A 27,788-nucleotide genomic window follows, 5' to 3' on the forward strand; every position below is an offset into this window, starting at 1 on the left:
TCAGCGCAGGTGTACAGAAGTGCGCAGCTTTAAAGAATGGTAAATGATAGTGGTCCCTTACATACGGAGGCCAGTCTCTGTACAGCTGTTGATATTCAGACCTGTGCTGAGCTTAGACTCGAGAGTTTTGCTCATGGGACATTAAATAGCCATAGGACTAGCTGGATAGTTGATGTACTGTCCGGCTGACATTATCAAAGCATAGTTTATTTATAGCGATGGTATAGCTTGAATTATTTAGGAACATTTTTTGGCTTGCCGTTATTTGATTTTATGGTCCTGGTCTCTTGTGAATGGTCCTTTTCATTGGAAGTGAAATAATGTCATGAATGTCACTTCCTGTCATGAAATAATGATCTGGTTATTGTTAAAGAAATAGTCTGGTCTTCTATGCTTTAGAGGTCCTCAGCTACCTGCATTAAAAGAATATTTCATCCGGAAAAATGAAAATGTGCTGAAATTTTCCTCTCTCTCAGGCCTTCCAAGGCGTAGATTAGATTGTATCTTCATCAGAACAGATTTTGGAGAAAGGTATCATTACATGACTTGCTGACCAATGGTAACTCTGCATTGAATGGGTACCGTCAGAATGAGAGTCTAAACAGCTGATAAAAAACATTACAACAATCCATAAAACAACTGCTGTCCATCAATTAATGTTTTGAAGCAAAAATCTGCATGCTTGTAAGAAACAAATCTTTCATTAAAGTATTTTAACTTAAAACCATTGCTAAAATACGAGTCCATAATCATAATGACTTCATAACATTTTCATTAAAGCTCTTTTAAATTGTTTCCACTTGTAAGCAGCGCTTGATCTGTACATGTATCTCTCTGATTGAGATGAGATGACTTTTTCTCTGGAAAAAGCTATATTATGAATAGAGGACTCGTATTTTAGATGGAAGCAATGGTTTGAAGGTAAAAATAATGGATTTGTTTATTACAAAAATGCAGCTTTTCAATTCACAAAAAGCGAATTGATTTGTCAAGTCACGTGAATGAATTTTGGGTTACTGTGACGTTTTTATCAGCTGTTTGGACTCTCATTCTGATGGCACCCATTCACTAAAGAGGATCCATTAGTGAGCAAGTGATGTAGTCTAAATTTCTCCAAATCTGTTCTGATGAAGAAACACTCATCTAGCTCTTGGATGGGCATGAGAGTGTGTCATTTTTGGAAGAATGATTCATCTTTAATCAACTAGGAAGGAAATTCCAGTGTTATTTTGCAGTGCAGTTTTCTGTGGTGCACACAGTTTATTGTTATTGCGGCAAATTCATTGTTTTTTTGTTTTTTTTTGTTCTTTTTTTGAGATGAACAGAATTGGATTTGAGTGGCCCGTGTTTTTACCCTCCAAGCGACACTGTTGTGCTCAGTTGATGCTTTTGGACATTTTTAGTCCTGGAAGATGGCGTAAACGCACACAATACCAGAGAGGGAAGTAATGATGGATGTGTTGTGCTGATATGTGTCCAGTTCAGTAGACTGAAACTGGACATGGCTGGAGTCGCTCACACTTCTCTCAGGAGAACAAAATGCTCAATGATGTGTATATTCACAAACACAGGAACACAATGGGACGCCACCAAATATTCATTTTTCTTTCTGTCTTATTATTGTTTGGTTGCAAGTTAAATTCTGCATGCTAAACACACATATTAATCATAAATCAGAGTTTGCTGTTGCCTTCTGCCGCATTACTCTTTGTACTGTACTGTCTGGCGCAGTATTCTTTGGGGATTCAAGACTGTTTTTTTTTTCAACATTGCAGAAAAGCAAGTAAATAATCTCATTCAATTTACTCATTTTTTCTTCTTATTATATTGGCTGCATTCCTCAAACCTATCAATAATTCAGGTTAAAGGGCTAAAATATGTATATATATATATATACAGTATTGTTCAAAATAATAGCAGTACAATGTGACTAACCAGAATAATCAAGGTTTTTCGTATATTTTTTATTGCTACGTGGCAAACAAGTTACCAGTAGGTTCAGTAGATTGTCAGAAAACAAACAAGACCCAGCATTCATGATATGCACGCTCTTAAGGCTGTGCAATTGGGCAATTAGTTGAAAGGGGTGTGTTCAAAAAAATAGCAGTGTCTACCTTTGACTGTACAAACTCAAAACTATTTTGTACAAACATTTTTTTTTTCTGGGATTTAGCAATCCTGTGAATCACTAAACTAATATTTAGTTGTATGACCACAGTTTTTTAAAACTGCTTGACATCTGTGTGGCATGGAGTCAACCAACTTGTGGCACCTCTCAGCTGTTATTCCACTCCATGATTCTTTAACAACATTCCACAATTCATTCACATTTCTTGGTTTTGCTTCAGAAACAGCATTTTTGATATCACCCCACAAGTTCTCAATTGGATTAAGGTCTGGAGATTGGGCTGGCCACTCCATAACATTAATTTTGTTGGTTTGGAACCAAGACTTTGCCCGTTTACTAGTGTGTTTTGGGTCATTGTCTTGTTGAAACAACCATTTCAAGGGCATGTCCTCTTCAGCATAGGGCAACATGACCTCTTCAAGTATTTTAACATATGCAAACTGATCCATGATCCCTGGTATGCGATAAATAGGCCCAACACCATAGTAGGAGAAACATGCCCATATCATGATGCTTGCACCTCCATGCTTCACTGTCTTCACTGTGTACTGTGGCTTGAATTCAGAGTTTGGGGGTCGTCTCACAAACTGCCTGTGGCCCTTGGACCCAAAAAGAACAATTTTACTCTCATCAGTCCACAAAATGTTCCTCCATTTCTCTTTAGGCCAGTTGATGTGTTCTTTGGCAAATTGTAACCTCTTCTGCACATGCCTTTTTTTTAACAGAGGGACTTGGCGGGGGATTCTTGAAAATAGATTAGCTTCACACAGACGTCTTCTAACTGTCACAGTACTTACAGGTAACTCCAGACTGTCTTTGATCATCCTGGAGGTGATCATTGGCTGAGCCTTTGCCATTCTGGTTATTCTTCTATCCATTTTGATGGTTGTCTTCCGTTTTCTTCCACGTCTCTCTGGTTTTGCTCTCCATTTTAAGGCATTGGAGATCATTTTAGCTGAACAGCCTATCATTTTTTGCACCTCTTTATAGGTTTTCCCCTCTCTAATCAACTTTTTAATCAAAGTACGCTGTTCTTCTGAACAATGTCTTGAACGACCCATTTTCCTCAGCTTTCAAATGCATGTTCAACAAGTGTTGGCTTCATCCTTAAATAGGGGCCACCTGATTCACACCCGTTTCTTCACAAAATTGATGACCTCAGTGATTGAATGCCACACTGCTATTTTTTTGAACACACCCCTTTCAACTAATTCAACTAATTGCCCAATTGCACAGCCTTAAGAGCGTGCATATCATGAATGCTGGGTCTCATTTGTTTTCTGAGAATCTACTGAACCTACTGGTAACTTGTTTGCCACGTAGCAATAAAAAAATATACGAAGAACCTTGATTATTCTGGTTAGTCACATTGTACTGCTATTATTTTGAACAATACTGTATATATATATATATATGTGTGTGTGTGTGTGTGTGTGTGTGTGTGTGTGTGTGTGTATTTATTTATTTATTTTAAACAGTGTTTAGACTTTTTGGAAACAGAATTGGAAAAATTACATATCCCATATAACATGAATCAAATACATAATATTTAGTTTTATCTCTTGACAATCAACATTTTCTGAAAGTTAAGCACCTTCACAGCCTGCAATGTCCATTTGCTGAAAAAAAATAAAAAATAATAATAATTATGATATAATAACAAAATGTTTCCTTTTTTGTTGTCCCATCATTTTCCCTCTGTATTTTTGTTTGATTGCATATTTGTAACTTCTTATTGAACTTAGCAAGTCTTTGTATATCTCACACACTTGTTTGTGTTTGTTTCGGTAACTTTATAATTATACCCTCCGTTATTGCCCTTTTCGGCTTCATTTTGTCTTGTTTTTTTTTTTTGATGGCTGCTGTTTGATTCAAACCACTGCACAGAGATTACAGTTTGTAGTGAGTTTACCTGAGTTTACTTCACAAAGCAAACCTCCTGCTTGATGGTGCAGCTGAGGTTGCTAGGCAACAGTGAGAACCGGGTGACAGCTTCTAAAGTCTCTCCACATTCCAGCTCAAAATTCCAAATAGGTCCGCAGGATTATCTCAAAAACATCAAAGAACACCAGAATTATTAGACAACTTCAAATGAGGAAACATGTTCACAACCTCACTTGATGTATGAGTTTTTTTTTCCCCTCTTTGAGGTTGGTACACTTTGGTCTTTTTTAACCATTCTTCCCAAACTGTGATTCAAACTCATTTTATATGTGTGCCTAGCACTGATTTTTTTTTTTTTCTTAATTTTAGAATTTTTAAAACTTAAGTTGTTTATCACTTTAAAAATAAAAATCTACTTGAGAAATTAATCATACCAATGGGACATTGAACTCACTCACTTGTTTAAAAAGTTAAATATTATTATATGATTATTAACTAATTAAAGTGGAACAATGGAATGTAGCCTTCAGGTTTTTCTTAATTTAGATCATCGGCATAGTCTTTTCTTTATTTTAGTTGTCAATATTGTTGTTTAATTTGATTTCCTAATTTATTGTTAGGTATTAGTTTCACTGCTTGAAATGAAATAACAATAGCAATAAAATAACAATACAATGAATATTCCTAATATGTTTTATATATTATTTTCATTTGAAATAGAAGCTGTTTGAATAGCAGTAATGTGGACCAAAGATCTGAAGTTTTCTATATTTTGTGCTGCTTTTTATTTAGGCTGGAAAAGGAAAAGTCCCAGGCTCATGTTCAGGCCCAGGCAGAAGCTCAAGCCCAGGTTAAGGATGAGGTGAGCAGGATCCTTGCATTAGAGAAAGAGAAGAGCGTCCAGAAAGCCATACTGAGAGAAAGAGTCACCGCCGAGGATGAAAAACTGCAAGTTCAGATATATGTGAGTAAATTCCCAAACGCAGAACTGCATCACACTGTCTGTGTTGTAAACAGCTAAGCACTTAGGCTTTGTTCACATTGCACATAAATCAGATTTCCACATCTTTAGGACCGTACCACAAGTGATGAAATCTGATATCTTTGGTCAGACAGTGATGTCAGTATCCGGTCCATCTACATTGGCTGCTATAATGATGACTTAAGTGCCAAGAGCCTTAAGAGAGTAACTGTCTTAGTGGAAAGAAAGAATGGAAAGCTCTATAAATGCTTAAAAAAATACTTGGAATGACTGCATTTTATGTGCATTTATTTTATCCAAAGTGACTTGCATTGAACTCGAGCTATATATAGCTATGATTTTATTATTTATTTAGGCATTCCTTCTGAATCAAACCCATGACCTTGCTACTACTATGCTATACTCTTTAAATAATGTTGCCTCACAGGAAGTCATTTAATGTAAATTTAGCTAGGCATTGATTCCCATCCTGGCACTGAGACTGATGTGTTTTTAAGCATGTTTGCTTTATTTAACACTGCATTGAAAATAAATCAGCCTCTAGAAAGTTACATTGCATCAGTATAGTTTGGATGACATGATTTTTAAGGCCTCCCAAGATATTTCTGGTATTATTATAATATTATAATAAAATGAAGTGATTTATAAATATTTAAAAGAATCAATAATTCCAGAAGTTCCAATAACTGAATATTGTTCAGTGTTTACACTTTTTATTACCATTAAATGTAAAGGACTTTTCAAGTTGATCTTGAATTATTATTTTTTTAATAATTGATTGATTTTATCACTCAGAAAAAGCACTTTTTCAGAAAATTCTACCCTGAAAATCTTTTTGAGTGTGATATAATCACAAATATATATATATTACTGTACTCTACAAATATAAATTATAAAAATTCCTATGACTTTTTAAAAGATTTATTAATTTCCATGACTTTTCCATAAGTATAAATTCCCTTATATGTCCAGGCTTTCCATATGGTGATGATAATGCTGTTTCATCAAAAAGAATGACAGTTATTGAGGAAACAAATATAATGGTGCTTGTATTGTCTTATTTCAAATTGCAACCCATTAGCCCATTTTACCCAAAAATGAAAAGTAGTGATAATTTACTAATGGAAGAGGTCAGGATGAATGTTCAGTCATCTCAAACATCTCAATTTGAACAGCATCTTTTCAACCTGGGCAGGGTTGAGTAGATTGGGTTGAAGTGCCAGCGTCTGATTGGCTGGCTGTAAGGACTAATGAGAGATTGTTAGAACTGATTGGATGAGCATGACTGACAGTGATCACGTTTGGGCCTCATTCTACTTATTTATCTCTCTCACACCAATCAAGACATCATCAAACTCACACATAAAAAATGACTACATAAGGACAACATAAGGAGTGTTGCACATGCACCTTTTTTCGTTCTGTGCTAATCCAAAAGGAATACCAGTGTGCACACATCTCAATGTAAGTCAGTTTTATTTGCAGGCGGCTAAATTGCCCTTGTAATCACATTGTAAGACGAGGGACCCCTCCATTGGTTTTGACAGGGCACAGATTATTTGAGCATAAAGTAAAAAAAGAGGTCCCCCAGAGAACTGGAGCTGTTTACAAACGTATGGTATTGATTACATAGCTCATTTCACACAGTCATCTCTGTAATAGAAAAATGAATCATTTTTGGGATGAGGGTGAGATGTGCTGTAATTCACGGCTGGAAGGTGTGTGTGTGTGTGTGAGAGAGAGAGAAAGAGAGAGAGAGAGAGAGAGAGAGAGAGAATTGGGAAAGCCTCATTGGGAATGGTGGGTAAAAACAATGTGGGGGGCGGCTTGGGGTGCTTTGTGTGCAGGAATGTTTTTTCATGATTAGTTGGTGGTGGTCTCATTTCAGCATTTGCTCTTTGAAAGATCTAGATTTGAAACAGACCAGCTATAGCTGAAACAAACACAAATATGGATCCCAGCAGCCCAAAGAAACAATCCATTCTAATTCAATCCCTACCCATTAAAATACAGTATAATACACACAAAATGTATCTTTGGTCTGGCTATGCAAGTCTTATTAGGATCTGTTAAACTGTAAAGTGCCTCAAATGTTAACAATTCAGGTCAGTAGATGGTTGAACATATTGTGTGATGCTTTAATTGAGTTGTAAGTATTAGAGTTATACGTCTCTCATGTTTTGCTCTTTTCACTGCTCTGCAAGCATTGAGGAAATAGACTTGTCGGTGTAAATAAATAACTAGACATGGATTGAAATGTGTTTTTTCCATTCAATATGAAATAAACACACACACACACACACACAGGAAAATTAGTTGGACAGGTTCTTGGTTTTTTTCTCTTAACAGAAAATTTTCAGGACATCCTCACACACATTTCATCCCTCTCAATTTTCAATTCTTCTTTGAGTGGAGTTTCTTTAATAGAATTTTGAAGGGTTATCTCCAGATTGAGGCCGCTTTTTCTCATGTAATCATCTGTTCTTCTGACAGTGTTATCATAAATCTCTTTTCTTTTCATTTCTTTTTTTCTCCTTTGAAATGATTTGTTTTCATTGTGAAAGGCTGGAGCCACACTTTCATTGTAATCCTCCCGATTTTCAACTACAAATGGGACTTTCTAGGGACCTTCACACTTGTTTTTCACGTCCAGCAATTTTTGATTTTAAGCTACATAATGGCGAAATGTCATTTTGCTTAAGAGCCTGCATACGTAGTACAATAATCTTTGTATTTGAATGACCTCATTGCTGAATTAATAATTGATCAACTCGCCAAAGTGAGAATGTGTTTAATAAATATGACATGTTCACAAGATATAGTGAGTTAATCAATACGTTATTCTTTAATCACAAAGTAATGTTCAACCTGTTAGTAATTGGAAATTGAAATGAGTTTCAATTGCCTATAAAACATCATTAAGTGTTTGAAAGTCCTTGCTAGGTTAGTACATGGTTCTGCTGCTCTCAGCACACTTTGAATGGATGGACCTTTCAGAGATGATTTGTTAAGTCCTTTGTCCTAGCTCCTTCCTCTGAACACATTTCTGCCTGACTGCAAGGCGTCCAATCATTAAACATCAATCAGGCTTTTGAAATGCACTCTTACTGCGAGTAAGAGCCGCAGTGCCACACTTCAGGCTTTCTGCAGTTTGCTTTACAAATGCATTAGCCAGGCAGTGTACACGCTCACTCATGGGACATTTACACAAGCCAGTGGGTTCTTACGGTATTATTCGTGTTCTTTTTCGGGTTCGAGCGGCCTAAGCAAAGGTAGGTCATTTGGACAGCAGGATCTCCTCGACTTTGTCTTTAGATCTCTGATGGATCCTTAACATCTTGATGGTTTGCTTTTGGATCTTAAAGGGATACTCCACCCCAAAATGACAATTTTGTCATTAATCACTTACCCTCATGTCGTTCCAAACCCGTAAAAGCTTTGTTCGTCTTCGGAACACAATTTAACATATTTTAACATATCCTTTTAATAGTAACTTGTGTTTAGAAGTGGAGAAAGATAAATAAATAAAAACGATGTATGTCTGTCTTTATCAGCTATTTGCATTGAAATATAATTAAATACTTTACATATACACTACCATTCAAAAGTTTGGCATCATTAAGAATTTCTGTAGTGTTTTTGATAGTACGGTGTCATCAAATTTCACAATATTACTGTTTTTAATTTAAAATAACTGTACATAATATTGTTGTGGAAATAATTAAAAAGGTTAAGAGAACAGCAATTATTTGAAATATATATTTTTTTAACGTGTTAAAATGTATTTATTGTCACTTTTGATTAAATGAATGTGTCCTTGTGAATTAAAAGTATTTATTTATTTTTAAAAACAGTAGAGTATATTTTAACTTTTCTATTTCTTCTTCTTTTGACTGAAGATGTAAATGAAGTTCAGGATTCTTTGATGAATAGAAAAATAAAAGAAACTTAATGCGTCCTTGATGAAAGTATTCTTTTTTTTTTTACAATTAATTTATAATTTCTAAAAAAAAAATATTTACTTAAGTGGGGGATGCAACAAATGTAATGATGCAGTCTATTGGAAATTTGTGTATGCAATCATCACAAAGTTGCATAATTTTGTCGCCAACATAATTCTTTCCGTTATATTGTGAATATTCAATACAGGGTTCTTAAAATCGATTTTGTAAACCAAATGAAAACCACATTTCCAGGATTTGCTTCTTAGAGATGACTGGAGCCTAATTTATGAGAAACACAGCTTATATTTTAAAGGTTGTGAACTATTAAGATGACCAGTGCTGCTCTATGAGCATTTTATTTTTCCTCTCCTCGGTCAAGGAGATATCGATCCCACTTTCATCAGAATTCACACCGTGCTCTGGTCTTCAGACACTGTTGGTCACGTACAATAGCAGTGCTGAGTGCTATAGCCGGCTGTATTCTCTGGGAAAAGTCTTTGCATGCCCAAATTAGCCTCTCCAATTATCACGCCCAAGTCAAGAGCTCTGAGGTTGCTGTTCTGATGGCTGTTCTTTCTTCTCGAACAAAGCGCTGACTCTACCTGCAACCATAAGTCATTTACCTAAAGCACACTAGCTTAGTAGCGAATCTCTGTTTCTACATCCAAAAGACCATGACTTTTGCTAGCTTTTGAAAGAGCTTGCAATGTACACTTATGTGGTAAGCCGTATCTGTTTTTTTTTTTTTTTTTTAACTTGTTAAGTGAAAACAAGAATGGATGCTTTTGACACTTATAATAACTTATATTTCCTCAGAATTTCTGCCATAAATTCCAACTAGAGTGTCGTCATTTTCCCAATAGACCTGTTGAGTATATTAAACTTGCTCATTTTAGATGCATTGCATTGACATTTCATGATTTCTGAGCCTCTTCGACCATACATGCTGTCAGCGATTCGAGACATTAATAAACTCGTCAAGTCTGCTGGTGTTTGGGTTTCAATGACTCTGGCCCTCTAGCAATCTTTCAGAACAGCCAATCAATCACATTGCATATCATTTCATTCAGACACTGGCAAACCCTGTGGCAAACATCTCAATCAAACGTAGAGTCATCAGTCTCCAAACCGGTGACCGATGCAACTTATTCAATGGCTGGCGAAGTGATTTGATGAAACAAAACAACAGACAGTCACAAACCACTGTCATTTTTAACAGAAAAGCAAGCACGGGCTGCTGCATGAATGGTTTGGCAGAATGAGAGCAGAAAAACGCTGACTAAAAGCTGACATCTCAGTTAATCGCGATCTCATAAAGCTCTGTTTTAACACAATAAATATATGCACAATGAATCTTTCACAGTGTCTACACTTTATGTGTTAAAATGAGACAGTCCGTGAGCATGCAATTTGCTATTTTCTGTGAGCACGCCATTGCTTTCCAGAGACCAACAGCGGAGACTGTGATTGGATACATTGCGCAACCCTTTAAACACGTGTTATAAATAGAAACTATGCCTAGCTTGCGCATGCCAGGCATTTTAATGTTAATATTAATTGTTCTTTTTGCTTTTGTGCAACTGATAAATAACAATTTATTTGTTTTAGACACTTTGTTAAGATACTTTCTATTTTGCGGAAGTCCCGCGAATCATTGTATTCTCCCGCATCCCACACACACGTGAGTCTCTTCTCGTCCGGGATGGTAGGGGCTATTAGAGTCTATTTACACAAAGTGAAAATAGTTAGAAGGTTCTATTTATAATATGTTAAAATAGAAAGATATTTTGTAAATTAGTTTTTGCAAATAGTGGCAGTTATCTGGAACTCAGCATTGTAATACATTATAAAATTATGTAAAAAAAAAAAAAAAAAAATCTAATTATTAAATGGATGCCACCTAAAGCCCTAGACCTACCCTATACCCTTCCCAATAACTTTTTCAACTTTTTGATTATTTCCTTAATTTTAATTAAAAATATATTATTTTCTGATGTGATTTGAAATTTGAAAAGGGAGAAAAAAGTTTGCCATGAGGCAGATTCGAACCTGCGTCGATTGCGTCAAAAGGAATATGACACACACTTCATCTACGCCACTGAATCTGAAGATTGAAGAACATCTTTTGTAATCTTGACTAGCCCCAGCACACGTTGGTGGATGAAGCTGGTGTCTCAGCCAACAAGGCGACCTATTTGCACTTAGTGTAAATATACACTCCGATATTTTTTTTTCTACAGTTAAACCGTTGCACACAAAAAAAAAAAAAAAAAAAAAAACTTCCCTTGCCTATGAGGAATTGTTTTTTTCGCAGTCACCTGAAAGTGTTTCAAATTATCTGATTGTGTAAAGCTCTTGCATCTCAATCATCATGCCAAATTATTACCACTTATTTAACACTTAACTAACACTTGAGCCATAGTAAAAAAAAATCCTTTAAAATAAATAAATACAATTTGTTCTTGTGGTAATTGTTTCATGTGCACCTAGTATATTTTCATGTTTACAATATGGCAGTTATCTTGAACTTAAAGATGGGGATACTTTATTTTTATTTTTATGGTGTCATTTACAATTAGTCATGATTAATTTGTATTATTTTTTGACTACTTAAGTCTTCATTTCATGTGTATGCGCACAATTTAAATTATTATTATTATTATTATTATTAATAATCTTTTTTTTATGTACAATGGGTATAGAAAAGACCAAGTTTTCTGCTTCTACAATCAGCTCTACCTTTTAGAGTCCGCAGATGGTTTTATTTGATGCTTGGATGGTCTGCAGGCGCCACTTCAGTTAAGCTTGTATTTCAGGAGTACAAATGTCCCCCTCCCGAAGCGCTCTCTCTCTTTTTCTCTTCTTTTCTGCGGTATTCAAGTAGTGCCAGCCCTAGCAAGTGTCCCCCTAGCAAATCCATGTGCTTCAAAACGCTGTTACATTTTAGATACAGCTGACTGGCCCTGACTGGAAATACCCCACAATTTAATTTCCCAGGTATTAAAGAAGACTTGCTGGTTTTTGAATTGGATGTAATAGTAGGTTACCCTCTTTACCTTGCTCAAGAGGTCTGAGAAATTAGTTTTCTTCGTCTTCAGTCTTAAGTGAGATAAACAGATTCTGCTGCCTGAATAGAGATGTGTTAGTGTTACAGTTTTCTGTAAGAAGTTTTGGGCAACGATTAATATTAATGCTTTCAAAAGTAGTGTGTTGTGCACTTATTTTCATTAAAAAGTACTGCTGTATGAACAAAAGTGCAATAACATTTGGTTTGCAAAGCCTGGTTCATGAGAACGTTCCGTTTAGCAGTCCCTGGATCGGTTGGAAGAGGTGGGCCAGAGCGCGCTTCAGTTAAATATAGATCAGTGAGTTTGAGCGCTAACCGCGCCGAAGCGCAGATCTTCTGATACGTGCTGCATGACTGTGTGAATATTTCTGAGCGGCAAAAGCTATAGATATTAAGCAATTTATTGTGAGAGGGCCGTGTGTTACTGTGACTCAAAATAATAAACCACAATGTTAACAAAGCAATGCACTCCACTGTGCTGAGCATGCGCTTCTCTGCTGTCTTCACATGCTACCAGAAATGTCCTATTTCCCATTTATGAAGTCGTGATTATGAGCTTGTTGAGTTCTTTTCTGTTAAATATAACAGTGTTTTGTGAATGTTGATGCTTAGCCAAAATAATTTGATGGGGAGCATTGCCTCCTGTGACCCATGATTTGTCTGTATGTGTATTCAGAGCCAGTGACCAACAGACTTTCATAATAATAATAAAATACTGCGTTAACACACAATAAAATTATTGTTGGTTTTAATCAATTAATGCGTTACTGTGATAATAACTCCTTAACTTGCCCAGCCCTAAAAAAAATTAAAAATAAATAGTATATTCATTAATTTAACTCTTTTACTAGGAACAAACTGTCCGATTGTTCAGCGTGTAGCTTACATGTTTCCCCCAACACTGTTAAATCAAATAGCTTTGTAATGTCAGTGCATGCGAACTGCGGTCTATGTGTCGACAATGAATGCAGTTCGTGACTGCAAAATGTTGTTGTTCCAATGCAGTAGAATAGAATAAGATTTTTGGCTCAGTAAATTAGATGTGTAACGTACAATCCCGCTTTGTGTGTGTGTTTTGAGTCTGTTTTCCCTCGTCTGCTTCTCGGCTTGGGCTTCCTACTGATTCCCCATTGTTCACTGAGTTCAGTAGCCTTTGCTACCCACATGCTGAAACTGTCCCTAATTGGCTGGGTCTGCGGTTGGCATCGGTGCCCGGCGCTCACCCCGGCAGCTAATTGGCTCAGCCGGCCGCCCGTTTCCACGAGCTTCGGCCAGAGTTGGATTGATGAATGGCAGCAGGTGTCAGGAAAGCTGCTTTGTGACAGAGCAGCTTGTGAAGTCAATTTACAGCCCAAAAGGCAACAGGAGGGGTTTTGCATATAGCTGTGTCTCTTGAGAGAGAAGGTATTTGAAAACTATTTTTAGACCTCATTTTAAATGATGAAACTGGCTTTCCCCAGTTATATAAAATAAGAAAAATAAAAAATCACTCACTTGGCAAAGGTGGCAGAGCTCCAGAAAGACTAAAATAAGTGGAATATTGCTGTTATGATCTGGGCTTTCCTTTTCCGTCAGCCTAATCCTTGAATATCTCACTTCATTACGAGCGTAGATTTGCAATTAAAGTTCACCGGAAGCGTTGTGAGTAGTGGAATGAACAAAGGTTTACTTTGACTTGGCACTGAGGTGAAGGACACTAAATTGAAGGGGGAAAAAGCGAGAAAAAAATGTAGACTGAAGTATCTGTAATAGTTAATTTATTGTACACATTTCTGAAAAAATAAATTCTGATTGGTCAGTTTTGGAATCCTGCGCATTAATACGTATATACAGTATTTTTTTCTAATCAATGCAGAACTTTATTTTTGATCATTTAAATGGTTCTTTCCTCTCTTCTGCTCTTCAGTCTCTTTTTCTCACATGATTAAATAATTGAGCTCAAATCAGAGTTTCAAGTCTATTTATTTATACATTTATTTGGTAAGTAGACATTTAATAAACAGGATAATGGACAGTCAGACGGTCATTATGGCAAAATAAACCCTTTCAGGGTGATTTAAGACCCCCTTTCTACCATCTGGGATCATTTTGCGATAATCTGCCGGTCAAATGTACATTATCCCTTCCTAAATTTACATAAGGAACATGATTGAACATGTCTTTGAGTGAAAAGGGCTGTACGCAGATGTGATTGGACCAGTTCATCAGGTTTCTCCAGATGGACAAATGCCATAATTAGATTTCCACGAACGCCCATATTGACATTGGTTTTATTCACCCTTAATTCATTATTTGTGGACTTGCTGCTACCAAGTGCCATGTAGTCTGCACTGGCAAAATAGCAAAAAGAAGAAGAAAAAAAAAAAAAAAAAAAACATTATTTTTGCAAATGAAGACAACACTTTCCACAGTGAATTAAGGCATACTGATAATTGCAGAGAATGTAGTGATAGCACAGCCATGCTGTTTATCTGCCTTTAATTGGGAAGATGCCCAAATGTGAGCACAGAGAGAGTGGCCTTGTGGGAGTTACTGTCCTGCCACCGGTCACAGATCGGCGGTCAAATCTTTTAGCACAATCTAGGTTCTCACTCCCACTTTGTTTGCGTTTTGCGAAAATGTGTCTCTCGAGCTAACCTGGAATAAATTCTGAAATATTTTTGTTTGTACAAGTTTTTAGTGTTTTAGTGTATTGCTGTGTAGTTGCTATATTGTTTTGAGTAATTGCTAAGGCATTTCTAGGGTTTTCATCTCAACTGATTAGAATTTTTACGCATTTTTGTTTAAAAGTTGCAATTTACATTTCACAAATGTATGCACTTTCTTCAACCAAAGCTAAAGTAGAAGTTCAGATTTTTTTTTTTTTTTTTGTTATTAAAGAAAAAGTTAACATAATAAATTTACTAAAGGTTTTGTTTTGTTCTGTTTTCCACCAAGGAGCTTGAAACATGTTAAGGACTCAAGTTCCTTGTTCAGTGCAAGTCAGGGATTTTTAACAAGCACCACTAATAAAAAAAAATATATAATAAAATTAAAAAACCTATAGCGGTAGCCTAGTGCAGGAAAAACATTTCAGATGTCTGTCTGATCATCGCAAGTGATAAAGGACACAATACCAGTTATTGTAGACAGAAATGGTCAAACAAGGCTCACCTTAACCAGATACCAAGGGCAGTCCTCCTTTACCCAGAGAGCCCCAGCGGACATGAATATGTAAACAGCTCTATCTCATTACAGTACCACCTGACTGAGGTCATACACACACAAGTCATGCGGTCACCATCAGCATGAAACCCAAAGTCAACCTCGTGTCTGAAGGGCAGCCACACTTCTCTTTATTTTTTCTCAATTATGTATCTCAGATTTACCTTGACCCTCTCTCTCGGTCTTTGTGTCTCTCCCTTTCTCTCTCCCCTTATTTGTTCCCTCGTTCCCTTAAGGCCTTTATTTCAAAGGCAATTGTTCAGCCTTTAGGTCCCTTCGTGTGTCCTCTAGTTGGATATTAGAGAGAGGAAACACTCTTTTGTTTTGTCCTGGATCTCCACTCTATTGTCTACCTCGGCTCCTCTCTGTCTGCAGGGGTGTCTCTGTCCTCTTTATTCGGCTGTTCTCTCTCGGTGGTAATGGATGGCTTAGTCTTCCTTAGAGACTGCTGTCCATGGACGTGACTGATGATTTGATTTCCCCATGGTTTTCCCCATATGGCCTCAGCAGAGATAACACAAGCTGAAAAGAGCTTTAGCCATCAGTTAATACCTCGGGCTGCTGATCAGTAAATGAATCAATCTGTGTGATCAGGTTGGTCTGAGCTTGACCTGTAGCCTGGCACTGACAGCATGGGCTCTAAACCTCAATGACACGTACAGATATTTAGTATATGGAAAGATTTGGCTACGCTAGTGAAAGTGCCACATTTTGTGCTCTCATTCACCATTTTGTTTGTTCACATTACATTTTAATTAGATTAAATTGGCCTGATACAGGCCTTCTGTATAACCGCTAATTTGATCTTTGCTCACAGAAAATGAGGCCCGGACTCTGCCAGGACAGTTTGTTTTTTCCCCCCATGTCTCAGTAAAGGACATGTCCAGTCCTACACAGGGGGCCGTCAACTCCTCCTGAACAGGAATGACCTCTGACCTCTGTTCAGCATCCCTCTCAATTACCCACTGACCCTTCCTGTCATAGCAGCACAGACTGCTGGGTAATACACCAGTTTCCCAGACACCTTTTAGCAGGATATGATCTCGGGGGGCGAAGTATCGTCCCGTAGAGAAAAATGTTTTGCTTGAAACTGTGTGAAGGTCTTCAAGGACTACCTTATTTGCACATCGTGATGCAAAATCGACCTTGTTTAAGGAACATTGATGTTTTATCTGCATTGAGCTTCCTGAAACGGGATATTGATGGAATATAAGAATTTTGGAAGCTCACAAAATCAAACACAATCAGGCATGTTTTTCTTCCAACGTACACTTTTACACCTCATTATCACTTTTATTCCCATTCTTCTCAGTGCCAATTAGATCTGAACAGGCTGGCTGTGGCCCGACATTTGACCTTTGACCTTTGACCTGTGCCTGCTGGACAGATGAACTCCTGAGTTTGTTCTTGCAACTGGGTTCCAACTTCTCTAGTGATGGATGCAAGGGCCTGAGTAACTCTGACCTTGTTTGGTTTGGCCATCGAAGAATGTGGGGAAAGAGACAACGTTTTTAACAAAGAGCTTTGATTTGTTGTCATGTGTGGGTTTCTGCAGGCAGTGTTTGGGAGCATTTCTCCATTTCATTAAGAAGGGTTCACCCCAGGTCAAGAAGAGGAAAGGCATGATCCTTCCAGACCCAATTTGTGCTGCCGAAACGTCACTGTACTATGCGAAGGAGAGCAGATGATAAAACCGGTGACGTGAGGAGCAGAAATGGAGGAAGATGGATTGAAATCGGAAGAACAAGGCATTTTTTTAAATATCTCCCTGATGCAGTACATGCTTTTACCTGTTATGTCAGTACGTTTTACACTAGCTCAAACTCTGTAGCACTCGGCTAATTAAAAACATTGCTCTTCTTAATTATTCAGCTGCAGCTAATTGATATTCAGCAAGACACTTTTCCTTCGAAAAGACCCGTTTAATTTGACCATGGGGTCTGCTGCGGTGATGCAGAAGTCATAAAACAAAGTGTTTTGACATTATATCAAAGTTGTTGTTTTTTTCTATTTTTGGAGAGAGCTAGAGGAAATGCAGCCCATCTGTTGCTTTATGCCGTGCTGAATTCTCATTTTGCGGATCCAGAATGATAAATGTCACTGGGCATCTGATTTTATTGCTCATGTTACAAAAGATACCTTTTTTGATAGTACTGCTTGTGTCTTTAAAAGAATAGTTTAGATGAATGCCTATCTTTGGCACATTGGGTGTCTGGCTTATCCATTTATGTGTATAAATTAATAGGAATTGAATTTATAGTTAATGTATTTTTGTTGAAGCACTTAATAGCACGGTGTATAAGCTTTAGAATGAAAATAACCCAAATTGAGTCATGCCATCAAAGTTTTTGTTATAATGGGTGTGAGTGGGCGACAAAACAGCACAAATATTGTCTCAGTGATAGCAGTGTTTTTAACGGGTCGTTTAATGAGAAATCAAATTTTCATTGACCTTTTGAAGTAACAGTTCATTGTTTTCTGAAATCATGCAACTTTCAGAACTCAAAACATTTTTGACTCAGGAAAAAAAAAGCTGAAAATCATGTTGAACTACTGACATAAGTCAGATGAGTGAATAGAGCACACTTCCCACATTCACACATGGCAACAAATCAGAATACTATATATATATATATATATATATATATGGGGGGGGGATATTTCTCTTCAAGTTCATTTCTCTTTTGATGGGGAGTCATCAGTTTGTTTCTTTTGTAGAACATTGGGATTGCAGTTTGCTGTGGGTCTCCTCTGTCTCTCTATCTCTCTCTCTCTCTCTACATCCAGACACATGTCACGAGAGGTGTGACATCTTGTGATAAATCCCTCTCATTGTCCTCCCTCCCATCCTCACTGTCTCTTGTTCTCAATGTTTGTAGTTTCACTTTCATTTCTCAGCCTCCCATCCCACTCTCTGTTCTTCATCAGCTGGATAATAGTGGCATATTGGTCATGTGACTCAGGGGCCTTTGTTAGCAGTGTAATGTGATTATATGACCTGCAGGAGACTGAATGAGTGTGATGTGATGGAAATAATCCTGACAGCCTGTGAGACTGAATAACGGAGGGCTGCCATATGCCCTCTATGATGCGCTGAACGAGAAGGAAAATCACTGTGCGCACATCGGTGGCAGAGCCTCCCTGTTCTTTAATTGCTCATTGGATACGCGTTCACTGTGTTTACCTACTGGTCTGTGAATGCAGCTGCTCTTCATGTATGCTGAAGGTCAATAACGGTAGCTGGATTTCTTTCCATAGAAAATTTGGAGCTGCAATGTCTCCTTGACTGATTACCCACAATGCCTCTCGCCCACGCAAGGGCCTTGATTGGCTCGTAGACTTGAATGTGTGTGTGTGTGCGAGTGAGTGCTGAATGGGAACAGTGTAGAGGTCAGATTTATTCTGCCAGGGGTTGGACCGTCTCTGTCGAGGGCTGTGGGTGTTTTCGGACAGCAGTTCTGTCCGTCTTCATGGCTGCAGCTGCGGGACTTGATTAAACGGTGGCTGTGTTGCTATTAAACCATATTATACGCGCTCACGTGTGTCATGGGATTTTCTAAATGTAAATGTAAAATCAAAACTGACACTGTTTCTTTTCTTAATGCATGTTATTTGTTTCATTGTGAACAATGTGCAATAAATAAATAAAATGTAAACTATGTAGGCTATTAGATAATGTCAACCAATAGCCAGATATCTGTTTTGGGTTTATTTTTGCAACACATTCAGGTGATATCTAATGGCCACCATCCATTCAAATCTCAGTGGATAATTAGTCATTTTGGTGTATTGTAAGAGGTGGTGTTATTTTAGTTTCATACAGAGTATATTACAGAGACTTCAGTCATTTTTTTTATATTTTAGTAACTTCGTTTTCTGTTTTTTTATGTCAGATTTTGTTATTTTTGTATACCACGTTAACAAAAAGCTCACAGTAAACTAAAAGAACATCAGAAATGTTGCTATGCCAATTTCATTTTATTTCAAGTAATGTAATTGTTTTCTGTTTTAGTTAATTGTAAAAACCCTGGTAAGGGGATGAAATGTCAAACTAGTGGTTTGCTTATGGTTAAGGATTTTTCAAAAATATTACACTTTGCTGCAGTGCTCTCAACGGACAAGAAATCACACACTTATTATTCGAAAGTGTTGTTCTATTACATATTTTATGATTTTGGATGAGCAACGCATTCAAATCCTGTAGACTTACATTGAAGGATGAAACCAAGCAATATTTAGAGACCAAAATATCATAGATGCAACCATCTAGAAAACATAGAATACCTTAACAGTCACTTAAAAATGCCCTTGCAAAGACCTCTAAGGCTCAAGCAGATAGCAAACACCAATCTTCTATGGAATAGTGTAGTTTAATAATGTCATGAGGTAATGTTACCTGTCCCATAACAAAATGAATGAGAATTTTGTGTGTGAGCAGATGAAGATGAAGTTTAATTTTCTTTGGGATTATTAACACTTCTAAGTGATATAGAAATCAAGGCAGTCTTACCTGCAGGTTTATATGTTGCGGGTTGAGGCAGTGAGAAGTTCATTAGCAGCACAGGCCTCCATGAGCGCTGGAGTTAAGCTCTGATGGAGATCGCTCAGCTGGGATTAGATTTAGATTAGATCAGATTTTTTTTAGGGTTTCGATTGTAGATGAGCTTTGTTGCGAAGAGCTCTTTCTCACCTTGCGACAGTGTTTGATAACACAGAGCTGATCGTGCGGTGTCTGTGTCCCTGCACTACAGCAAACACCCCACTGCTTCACACTGCAGTTTGTGTGTGTGTGTGTGTGTGTGTGTGAACTTCAGCCTTTGAATACTGAATGTTATTATAGGAACTTCATTGTTAAATTGCTGTTCCCTCTCTCTCTCTCTCTCTCCATGTGCTTTTCTTTCCTCTCCCTCACTCCAGCAGATGGAAAGAAAGGTAAGGGATAAGAGGTTTGATTTATACATCCCATATCTGTCTCAACCTGCTTCCTGCTGCAGTACCGCATGCCTAAAAAGACTTTCTCTCTGTCCTTCTTTCTCTTCTCTTTTTTTTTTGTGATTTACTGCTGGAATTTTTTCATTTTTCTTTCATTTGATTTCCTGCTATTGTGTTTGTACACCAGCTAAGAAATGATTTCTCATTGTTGAGGCACTTTTGCCTATGAAATAAATGAATCATGGTTGAATGCGGATTGTTCCATCTATAATAGAGAACTTTTGCATGAGGCTGTAAACACATTACTACATGGTAGCATAAATTCAACATGTTACAACAAATTATTATTTATTTATGATTTTGTTAATATTTAGTATGTATTGAGTAGATAGCAGATTATTTATGCACACTTAAAAAACTGTGGTTGTCAATAGAATAGCATAATTGTGATTAATCTTATGATTTATGACCAGGTTTTAGAGAGTAGAATAATATTAGTAATGTAAATGTAAATTTATACTTTTCTCTATTTTTGTGCAAATCTCTCTCTCTCTCTCTCTCTCTCTATATATATATATATATACATACATAGGGATATATATATATATATATATATATATATATATATATATATATATATATATATATATATATATATATATATATATATATATATATCCCTATATATCTAGATATATATATATATATATATATATATATATATATATATATATATATATATATATATATATATATATCTATATATATATATCTATATATATATATATATATATATATATATATATATATATATATATATATATATATATATAGATATCAAAAACTACTATACATTTTAAAGCCATACATAAGAATATTAAAATTCATAAACATGGTTGTCAGTATATCTCCTCTCTGAGTGTGTTATAAATTAGTGAGGGTTATTTCTAGTAGCTGAAGGTCAGAAGTGACGCAGGGGGAGAGGCATGTGCGATAGAACAGAGAATCACGGATTAGACCATAAAGATTCTCTATTCTTCCACTGCTGATGTTATCGCTTTGTCTCTTACATCCACACACGCACTAAGCCTGTACCGAACAGAGATGGTTTTAGTGAACGTTCCCACATGAACCCTGTCCTGAACCGATGCCCTTGGAATAATCAAAGGTCCGTGTCATCTTTCACAATACCAGCAACCTGAGGCTATAATGACTCTCTTCAGGATAGAGATATCTACTGTGCTGCTATGTGCAAGGACTCGACACATAGCAGCACAGTACCCCAACTTTCTTTCTTTCATGGTGCACAAAAAGAGATATTTAATAATCTTTCTCAATTTGTACTGGATCCAGTTGTGTTGTTTATGTGTGTGTTTTCCACAGGCTAGACAGTTGGAGGAGAGAGACAAAGAGCTCCGGAAGCAGGACGCTTTCTACAGAGAGCAAGTGGCCAAGCTGAAGGAAAGGGTATGACCTATACATTTCCAGTTACATTATCCACAATTCCTGAATACGTATATACTATAGCGATGAACACTGAAGTGCTGCATTATCACTAACACAATGTGATAACCACAATGCTTGACAGTAACTCACTAATGCACGGTGTAGAATGTGAGATGCGCTGTCCTGAGCTATAGAGGGAGAATGTGAGTCAGCCTGTCCTGTGTTATATAGAGGCAGAGGTGAGACAGACTGTCTTGCTCTACTGTATCATGGCGAGGCAGACTGTCTTGATCTGTAATGTGCGGCTGAGGCCCCTCGGCAACCTTGCTCGCTCATTTGTTGTGTCCTCAATCTGACACCCTCCTGCTGATCATAGTCATATCCCCCTCTGAGCCTCTGGGATGTGAGGTGTCCACCTCTCCTCACCTCAGACTCCATCCTCAAACGGACATACACATGTTAAGCTCCCAGAAAGGGGGTGTGAAAGTGTGCAAAAATGCTTCATTTCTGGTGATGAGCTATTTTAAATTGTAGGTTATGGTTCTATAGGTGTTCAAACAGTTTAGCCCTTTGTTACATATAAACACACACACACACACAGATTTTTAATAGTTGTGTGTGTGTGTGTGTGTGTGTGTGTGTGTATGTGTAATATTTGTAATGTATATTTATGACCTGTGAAAATCAAAATTTTTCACTTTTTTGCCTGTAGCAAAATTAGCCTGCGTGCATTCCAACTCATTTGCCAGCACTGGTCACATTTATACAATTTTGTTGTTGAAGAAACAACAACAAAAAAAATTGATTGCAGCAAACTAGCAGAGCACCTGCACTAACAGTAACACAATAACTTTATAGTGCACATTGTTGTCTAAATGCACAGTATAATCAGTGCGGATCTGGATCAGTGTAGTCCAAAAAGGCTGCTAAAAAGCTTCAACTATGATTGATTTACTGTAACTGTGCTTTCTGTTTGCTTGCATGCAATAAAAGAATGAGTCTGTGATTATTGACAGCAACTATTAAAAATGGAGTCCATAGACATTAGGCTAGAAAATAACCCAGAATATTCTTTTAAAGCTCCATTTATGTCAGTGATTAGACTTATCCTGTGTCCATAAAAGTAGCTGATCTTTTACACGGCTGTTAGCTTTAGCCCAGTCTCTCTGTCTCTTTATAAGGACAGCTCTTAAACCATTTCAACTCTGCATGTTGGAGGTGTTATTGATCACTCGCAGCTTCATCAATCACTCAACGATCTCTGTTCAGTGTCAACATGTTCACAAAGACATACACAGACCTCAGCCCTTCTGAGAGAGACAGACTCAGCTGGACAGTAGTGTGTCTGAGCCAAATGGATTGGCGTATCAGGATTTGTTGGTTAGACATTATAAATAATAAATGCTTTTGGTTTTTACACAAGATATTGGCTTAGAAAAGATGAAGGACCATATAATATATACAGTATATCATAGGATATTCTATATACAATAACCATAATATGCTGATGAGTTAAATTATTTTATTAATAATAATAATAATAATAAAAATGGAAAATGAAAAATATATAAAATTTCAGTTAATAATAATATTTTTTTTTATTTTCATTAGTGAAAATAAAAATAATTGTATTTTATTATTCACTGAAAATATTGACTTTTAAAAAATAATAAGAACAGTTGAATACGGTTTTTATTTATTAAATTGTAAAATATCAATAATGATTATAAAAATAATAATTAATTAAAAGAAGTAGACAAAGATGTTATTATTCGCTGCTAATGTTGAGTTGCGGCCAATTTGTCTTTTGGTGTTTTAGTTTGAATTTGATGTCTGATTTGTTACTCAATTAGTTTAATTAACCAGATTAATGGATTCATTTATAAAAATAAAAAAAGTAATAAAAAAAAAGGTTCATTTATAAGTCAGACTTTCTCTGTAATTGCTCAATTGCTACAGATGAGCATGCCAAGGAGAGCTAAGACAGATATCAAGATATTCAGTAATTAGTTACTAACATTTACATCCATTTCTTATAAAAATAGATTCAGGCGACTTGTAAAATAGCATAGTCATCTGGAACAATTATAAAATACTTTATGAAGCTTTGTGTCCTTTTTGTTGCCATTTGTTGTATCTCCATGGAAAAAGCAACCAGTATGAAATTTGAAGAATGTGACTTAATGTTGTTTGCAGCGACCTTCTAAATCATTCTGGGAAGCAATAGCTTGTAGAGCTGTAATCAGGCCTTAAAAGTTAAGCCTGACAGGACCCGAGCCCGACAGGTTTCAGCCCGAGTCTGACAAATACATTTTGATTGACAGCTTGATTGACCGAACCCGTTTATGGCCCGACATTATTCAAATGTGCGCACGCACACATCTTTATTGCCTTTTGACAAGAATGAGTCATTTATACATGTTTTAACATAATTTATTCATAACTAATGTAGACTACACCACTTGGAAGTTGGAATAAAGAAATAAAATAAGTCCTCTGTGACATCTTAACAAATAGGCATAGGCTCATTTAGCCTATAAATAGACCGACGCACCAATAAAAACAAGTCTTTTTTTAACAAATACAATTATGATAAATTTTTTATTAAGAAGGGTATTTGGCAATAACGAAATTAAGATAAAGGCTCCACCGGATTTGCTTCGCCACTAACTGACATTTAATAAAAGAATAATGCCAACATTATGCATTTAAGACTCAATGAATATATGGTTATCATTTGAAAAACCTTTACTCACCGCGATTAGGCTAAGCCTGCATGTTTTTGGAAAATAATTGAATCCACTGTAGATGGCTTCAGCGCGTTCCTGCGCTCACTGATGGTTCGTCATTATTCACTTATTATTCTCATTATAAACATGGTCAAAACGTTTCCACACCTCAGACTTTGCTGGTGCAACCAAAACGTAATCGTAATACGTAATACACCTACTCAGCATCCATTTTCGTATCTTTCTCCATTTTAGTATCTTTCTCGCGCTAACCGAAACACATCACATGACCGTAGCGCAAGCCCGAGCCCGACCCGGGCCCGCGAAAGATGATATAAATTAAGCACGGACCCGACCGAGCCCGTCTGGTCCCATCGGGTCCCGTCGTGTCCGGGCAAAGATCTTCTGCTCTAATAGCTTGATTTTGAATATACAGCACCACAATATTATGGTGTTTTCCATTTGACTGTTTCCTTCTGGTCTTTCCTCTCTACTCCTTCTCTAGCCACTGGACTGTAACGGTACCTGTAGAGAAAAGGAAAAAAAGAGCGAATGAGAGATACAGAGAGAGAAGAGAATAAAACGCTGATATATATTACATGTCTCTTTCAATTGAGTTTGCTCGTTTATCAGTGGCTTGTGTCTGACAGCCCATCACAGCTCTGAGACGGCGGCTGCCACCTTCAGCCTACCTATTGGTGCGGCCACTCAAATTGCCTCTGAAACAATATCTATATATGTATGTATATATTCACCAATGATTTTCAGTCAAAACTCTATGTAAAACAATCTCATATTTCAACTGAGCAACCCCTCCTCAATCGCATTATTGGTAGTTTTGTGTCTTTCTCGTAATGCTCCATGATCCCAGTAGAGAGCTGAAGTCTGAGGTGTTGAAGAAAGCTTGCTAATACAGTGTTTTTAGCTTGATCAATGGAATTTAAATGACTTCAAGGGCACTTGACTGCAGTGGCTTTGGCTGTATGTTTGCATGCTCGGAATTAGAAGTCATTCTTTTTTTCTTTAACACTTCTTTCTTTTTCTCATTGTTATGGTCTGGCTTGATGATGTGTAAGAAATTCATCATAACCTTGATCGCATTCCAAGCCAATCAGGCTCAATGATAAAATTCCTATAGTGCATTGCACTTGCAACACAATTTTATGAGATTTGGTAAGTACATTTGGGAATCTGTAATTCTGACTCTGCAATCCCAGGGGCCCATTCATCGTACGTCGGTAACTCGGTTAGCTGGATTTGATTGTTGATGATTTTGAATGATCTTGGATTATTTGGTTCTTCGAAGCTCATCCCGTAGTTGCTGTCAAAGCAATAGGTCCGTAAGCTTAAACCTGCTCGGGAGCAGCTTATTTCATGTAAACAGGATTAGCATTTTTCGTTCAGGAATCTGTATCGAATTCAAGGTATCAATATCGGTACCGATATCGAAGATTTTTGAACGATGCCCAGGCATACTAAAGACTGCAATTAAAGCAAAAAATGTTATCCTTTTTCCAACTCTGTGATTCGGTTTTTATTTTATGATGTTATAAGTTGCACTGAGTAAAGACAGCTAGATAAAAAACAAAAACTGTGTCAATCTTTATTTCAGGCTGCAAAGATACAAAAATTTAAAGGGGGGTGATTCTTTTCTATACCCACTGTGAATCACACTTCACAGCATGTAAAACTCTGTTTCTGTTTCCTGTGCTTACTGACAGCATTGTTAAATGAACATTGTGTGTTGTTTTATTTGAGATCCGTGTGTGGTCATTATCTCTTCTTCACTGTAGATAGGACACTTGGAAAGGACAACGTCTGTCTCTGCATGAGGCCTCGTTAATTTAATTAGCCTAGTTTTATCTATATCAAAACTGTAACCAGGCAGTTCACACAGAACGCATATTACATTTATTTATTTAGCTGACACTTTTATCCAAAGCGACTTACAATTGCTATATATGTCAGAGGTCACAAGCCTCTGGAGCAACTACGGGTTAAGTGTCTTGCTCAGGGACACATTGGTGTCTCACAGTGAACTTGAACCAGGGTCTCTCACACCAAAGGCGTGTGTCTTATCCACGCGCTAACACCATCTAGTCGAGAAACACAGCTTGAGCTTTGCGTTCATAGTCATGTCCCCTTGTTTTTACTTCCAGACAGCCAGAAGCATAGTAAAAATTTGAATACTTTGAAAATGTGTTGAGATGAGTTGAAATATCACTAAGATGTCACACTAAAAATGTTTTCCATGCTTGGAATGGATGTTTCATGCAATGATGTTGAGTTACAGCCTTTCAGCTTGTTTGGGACATTTCTACACGTCTGTTTTGTTTCACAGTCTCCCGCAGTAAGAGGTAGTGATGGAAGAATTGGCTCCACAGGCCTCTGTTCTGCTTTCCTTCCCTGTTTGCAGTCGCCAGCCTTCAATTGTGCACTGCAGAGCCAATATGGCCGCCATGCTGTTGAGCCATAATGGCTGTCTCAGCAGGGGTTTTCCTACACATCCTCTCTGGTCTGTGAGAGATAACACAGCCTGCTGATTACTCCACCACTGCTCAGATCTCTCATTATAAAGCCTGCAAGATTTTAACATGGGGTTGTTTGTCTCAGAACACCACCTATATGCACCATCAGTTCCAAGAGTAGCTTTCAGGAGGTTCTTTCATTAGTCCATAACCCCCCTGTGTGCACCAGAGTGAATAAAGTTTTATTTTAAGATGCCTGTGAACAGAAGGTGAGAAAAAAGTCTGATAGCTGCTTTGTAGGACAGGTAAAGGACTTGATTTTAATGAAGGAAACAGTACTTCATATCATGTGGCTTATTTTGACTTAATAAATAAATGTGAAAATGGCAGAATGATATAACTGCAACTTTATAACGTCATATATCATAGTTGAACCAAATGTCTTTGTTTGTTGCACCACATGACTTTGATTGGCAGACAAAAGTGTTTTACTATAAAAAAACCTCTTTCTGTTGGATCACATGACTTTATTGGTCATGCCAAATGATTTAGATTTTTCAGACAAAAGAGTTTCATTATTACAACTGTTTTGTCTGTTGGACCACTTGACTTGTTGGTTGCAGCACACGACTGATTTTGCTAAATCAAAGCCTCTCAGTTAGAAGTTAGTTGGATCACATGACTTTGATTTCACAGTGTTTTATTATATTTCTTAAATATATATACAGTTAGGAAGAAAACTTTTTTTGCTGCAAAATCAGAGTCTCTCTATAAGATAGTTGGACCACATAACTTTGTTGGTCGTGCCACATGACTTTTAATAATAATGAAAAATGATAATTGTATATTAGAAGAAATAATATAACTTGTTTGCAAAAATCAAAGCCTCTCTATGATGTTAGACTACGTGACTTCGCAAAATTGTTATCTAAAAGTCACGTGGTCTAACCAGCAAACAAGAGTGTTTAATGATCAATATTTAAATATATAATAAATAATAATAA

At 36.9% G+C, this 27,788-nt stretch overlaps 1 protein-coding gene across 5 annotated transcripts in view; it reads left to right on the forward strand.

Moving 5' to 3' along the window:
* Positions 1-27,788, forward strand: part of LOC127975285 (MICOS complex subunit Mic19) — a 57,300-nt gene that overhangs the window by 12,894 nt on the left and 16,618 nt on the right. For 3 of the 5 annotated variants that reach the window (XM_052579214.1, XM_052579230.1, XM_052579249.1), the window contains 3 exons: positions 4,805-4,976; positions 20,127-20,141; positions 21,525-21,608. In XM_052579214.1, coding sequence (XP_052435174.1) covers positions 4,805-4,976; positions 20,127-20,141; positions 21,525-21,608 — 271 coding nt within the window. The remainder of the gene's footprint in view (positions 1-4,804; positions 4,977-20,126; positions 20,142-21,524; positions 21,609-27,788) is intronic. The other 2 variants (XM_052579222.1, XM_052579240.1) reach the window with 1 other exon arrangement.

Source organism: Carassius gibelio, chromosome A4 (genome assembly GCF_023724105.1).
Source record: "Carassius gibelio isolate Cgi1373 ecotype wild population from Czech Republic chromosome A4, carGib1.2-hapl.c, whole genome shotgun sequence".
NCBI lineage: Eukaryota > Metazoa > Chordata > Actinopteri > Cypriniformes > Cyprinidae > Carassius > Carassius gibelio.